Source organism: Triplophysa dalaica, chromosome 22, assembly GCF_015846415.1.
Source record: "Triplophysa dalaica isolate WHDGS20190420 chromosome 22, ASM1584641v1, whole genome shotgun sequence".
NCBI lineage: Eukaryota > Metazoa > Chordata > Actinopteri > Cypriniformes > Nemacheilidae > Triplophysa > Triplophysa dalaica.
Window position 1 is genome coordinate 18,180,192 of NC_079563.1, and position 4,154 is coordinate 18,184,345.

General features: G+C 37.1%; 1 protein-coding gene across 2 annotated transcripts; it reads right to left on the minus strand.

Annotated features, from left to right (window-relative positions):
• Positions 1 to 713: 713 nt before the first annotated feature.
• Positions 714 to 3,403, minus strand: LOC130411835 (C3a anaphylatoxin chemotactic receptor). Of its 2 annotated transcripts, none has more exons than XM_056736746.1 (2): positions 3,134 to 3,403; positions 714 to 2,428 (listed from the first exon to the last, which is right to left on the minus strand). In XM_056736746.1, the coding sequence occupies exon 2, from the start codon at positions 2,394 to 2,396 to the stop codon at positions 1,359 to 1,361; it is 1,038 nt and encodes a 345-aa protein (XP_056592724.1). In that variant the 5' UTR covers positions 2,397 to 2,428; positions 3,134 to 3,403; the 3' UTR covers positions 714 to 1,358. The 2 variants fall into 2 exon arrangements, with proteins under 2 accessions (XP_056592724.1, XP_056592723.1); XM_056736745.1 differs by having other exon boundaries at positions 714 to 2,449.
• Positions 3,404 to 4,154: the final 751 nt, after the last annotated feature.

The window sequence follows — 4,154 nt, forward strand, 5'->3', positions numbered from 1 at the left end:
CGACATCTAGTGGAGGGTGGAGGGTATTTCACTATGGAGTTTTTAAAACTGATTGTTATTTTCCAGCATTTGGTAAATTTTTAAATTGCAGATAAAAATAAACGTCTTGTGGTATTGATGAATGTGAGCTGTACATTCTCTATTAAAAAGAGGAACTTGTTTCAACAAAACGGATCAGTTTCCATTCTGAGAAGAGTCAGCAAAACATGTTTTCAGAAAATGTCATGTCATCTGAGGCCTTTGTGCAGCTGCACGTTCACAAGTTATTATGTTTATAATACTCTCCTTGATCTGAAGAGATCATTAAGATGCTGAACTCAAAAATGTCATTATAAAGGTCATTTGTCAACAAACTTTGCATAAATATACCAGTTATTCAAGTGAAAGTATTTGCACAACCATTAGGTCCAAAATAAAATGGGTTTTATAATTAATGTCTAAATAATTAGCAAATAAATCGATAAATGGCTGTAACGTATTGAATTAAGATGAAGCGATATGAGAATTCTACAGAATTTTAAGCTAAATGATCATCATTTAACAACATTAATTCTATGTTTATAATTTGTTATATTTGTACTTCTTACATTTTAATTCAACCTTTCAAAACTGCAACATTTTATTTCGAAGCATTTTGTCATATATATATATATATATATATATATATATATATATATATGTTTTGTAATAAAACAGGACTTTAATACCTTAGGTCACTTTCTTTGGCAAGCCAAGTTTATTTATTTAGCATAATTCATACAAAAAGCTTCAGGGCGCTTTACATAAACCCACATGATTGACAAAGGAAAAATAGAACAGGGCCTACATAATGCACAAGACATCTTTAAAAAGTAAATGATCTAAAATCAACTAAACAATACAACTGAAGAATTAAAATGACGCTAAAAAGGAAATAAACTTATTTGAAATGTGTCTGAAAGAGAATAAAACTGAAGGGAAAGAGAATAGAAATAAAAGTGCAGTTTGATTGAACCAGTGATATATATTTTAGATACTTATCTTATTTTCTTACAGGAACTTCCAATTGCCAGCACAAGAACACACTTTCATCAAGTTCATTGTAGCAAAATATTTCCACTGATAGCATTATCTAACACGTTCTGTCTCTGTAATCTTCATGTTCACATGCAGATGTTTACACAAAGTATTTTTAGATGCAACTAATAACTGTTTAGTAACTTCCTAGGCAAAAATAAAAAAGCAACAGACCGTGAACACACTGACACTTCCTTTTACTGAAAACTGATTGACTAAGCAACTTGTGTTATGTGCTGTCATGTATTTCTGTTTTCAAGACATGTTAAAAATGATCGTGAAGACACCCTGAATAAAGACGGTCAAACGAGTGTGTTTGAGTTTGTTTGCTGTGAGTGTGTGGATGGTGAACTGTGCGTGGTGTCCTCTGAGAAGGCTCTTTCAAAAACACGTCTGAGAGAAAGTCGAACCTTCTCTTTAAAATCCTGACCCATGAAAACGTACAGAACCGGGTTCAGGCAGCTGTTGACGTACGCCACAGAGATGGCCAGAGGATCCAGGCCCAAGGCCACCTTGGAGCTCCATTCTCCACCGTAAAACCGGATCAAATCCACACCGTGATACGGCAACCAGCACAGAAAAAAGGCCACGATGACAGCCAACATGATGCGAAGCGCTCGGCCGGAGCGAAAACTGCTCCTTCTTAACTTTCGAGCAATGATGCTGTAACACGTGACGATGCACAGGAGAGGAACGAGGAACCCGAACACAAACCTGACGATGCTCAACACCTCCGACGTTTGAAAATTGTCCCCTTGGTCATTGCCGTGAGATGTGCATAGCGTGATGTTGAAATCTTCATAAGTGTACGTTTCTCTGATTATCATGAAGGGCAAACTGAGACACAACGCCAGGAGCCAGGCCACCGCACAGGACATCCGGGCAAGCGTCAGGCTGCGATGGTTCTGAGCCCAGATTGGTGTTATCACCTGCACGAACCGATCCAGACTGATCAGGTTCAACGTGAAGACGCTGGCAAACATGTTGACGACTACAACAGAGGGAAGAATCTTGCACATGACAGATCCGTACGGCCAGTGATGATCCAGAAGCATCTCGGCCAAACTGAACGGGATGGAAAGACAGCACAGGAGGTCTGCGATGGCTAGATTGAGGAACCACGTTGTGTTGATGGTCCTCTTCATCTTCAGGCCGGCGATGTAGATGACAAATGCATTGCCGGGCACTCCGAGGAAAAACGTCAGGCAGTAGAAGATGAAAGAAGTTAGTTTTAAAGACCACTTGACCTCCGCAGACACAGGGTTGACATCACTTTCATCAAGAAAATGATCATATGGATAAAAATATCCAGTCGTGTTGGGATCAGACGTTAGATTCATTTCGATGTGTCTGAGCGTTCCAGTTTGTCCTGCTATAAAACACCAAAACAGCTCTGTAAATAAGATAAGTAATGATATGTTTATTATAATATGGGAGTAGAATAATGCAGTATTATTATCAAGTTTGAAATCTGAAAAAAAAGTGTGATGTTATGTGTTGGGAAATTGTAAAGCATTTAGAAGTCATAAAATGAACTCTCCCGTAAGAAAAATCACAAAAGAGATGTCTTCAATATCTCAATTATTTATTTCAATGAGATTAAATGAACTGCAAATGGAAACTTTTGCTAAAATCTCCAGCATCTCAGATATTTCTCCTGAGAAAAGAGTTCTCACAAATGTCTCTGTCATTGGAGTTTCAGTCTCAAACTGAGCTCATTTGTCAAGTCTGCAATCAAAGATTAAGATTTCAATATGAACTCAAACATTTCTCATCGAATTCACACAAATCCAGATTATTTGACCTCTAATTGACATTCATTTTACACCTTTGACAACTGTCCTGTTTGTTCGTTTTTATTTCTCAGTAGCAATTTTAGGAGAAACATCAGTGACTAAATTGACACTTTGACCGAGACTGCCACCAAATCTCACAAGCTTTGGAAAGAACAACATCTGGCCTTTTGCTTTTATGTGTAGTGCATTGTATTAAATTTACATTTGATATCATGTATGTAGCCATTTACTTTAATTCTGTCAATGTGTCGTAAGTGTACACTAAGGTTTTTTGCACTAACCTCATCCGCTGCTCTCGATACTCCTGATACTGGCTTTATCTGGCGTGCCACTTCAGGGCAGAATCACAGGAAATAGCAGGAAGTTTGACTAAAACCACAGATTGGATAAAAAAATCCTGCAGCTGACAGCGATCGCACTGAATAATTTTTTGTGTGGACGTGGACTGAAATAATGCATGAAGTGTGCATGTAGAGCAGAAACACTGAAAAATTACTGTGATACTTTCTGTTTCCTCTTTTGAAAGCTGTAATGACAGATGCATTGACTAAAGTGAGAATGTATCGGCAGTTTGATCAGTCATTTTTATCTGCTCTGTGAAGCAGGCGTTACTCAAATGAAAAGTTACAAAAAGACTGAAATCATGCCAAATATGGCAATATCCCGCATTTGTTTATAAAATGAGGCATGTTTGTAAGTGAGGTCATCCTAATTACAGATGACTTGCATATTTTAGAGATGACTGTACCCAAATAACATGAGGAACTGCTAAAATATAAGATTAAAGGGACAGTTCACCCAAAAATGGAAATTCTGTAATTTTTTCACCCTCATGTTGTTTAAAACCGGCTAATTCTTCTGTGAAACACAAAAGATATTTTGAGAAATGGTGTTGTGTTCATACAATGGACATCAATGGAGTTCAGTGTTGTTTGGTTACCCACGTTCTTCAAAATATCTACTTTTGTGTTCCAATTAAAGTACGTAATTCGGCAGTTTCCAAGAAAGGGATGATCTTAAACCAGTATTAAAATAAGGTAATTTATTAAAACATACTTTACAAAAAACATCACCGTGTGCATTTTGACACAAAAACAATCATGTGGATATATTTTTTAGACATGCCAACGCGAGTTGTTTTCGATCAAGATATCTATAACACTTAAGTTAGTCTGGAACTACGCTTAGGCCCTCTCCGGGAAACCACCCCTAGGTATATATTTACGAGGAGACTCAATGGATTTTCATCCCAAATATCTTAAAATTCAGAACATCCTGGAATTAATGATCAAGCCACAAAAA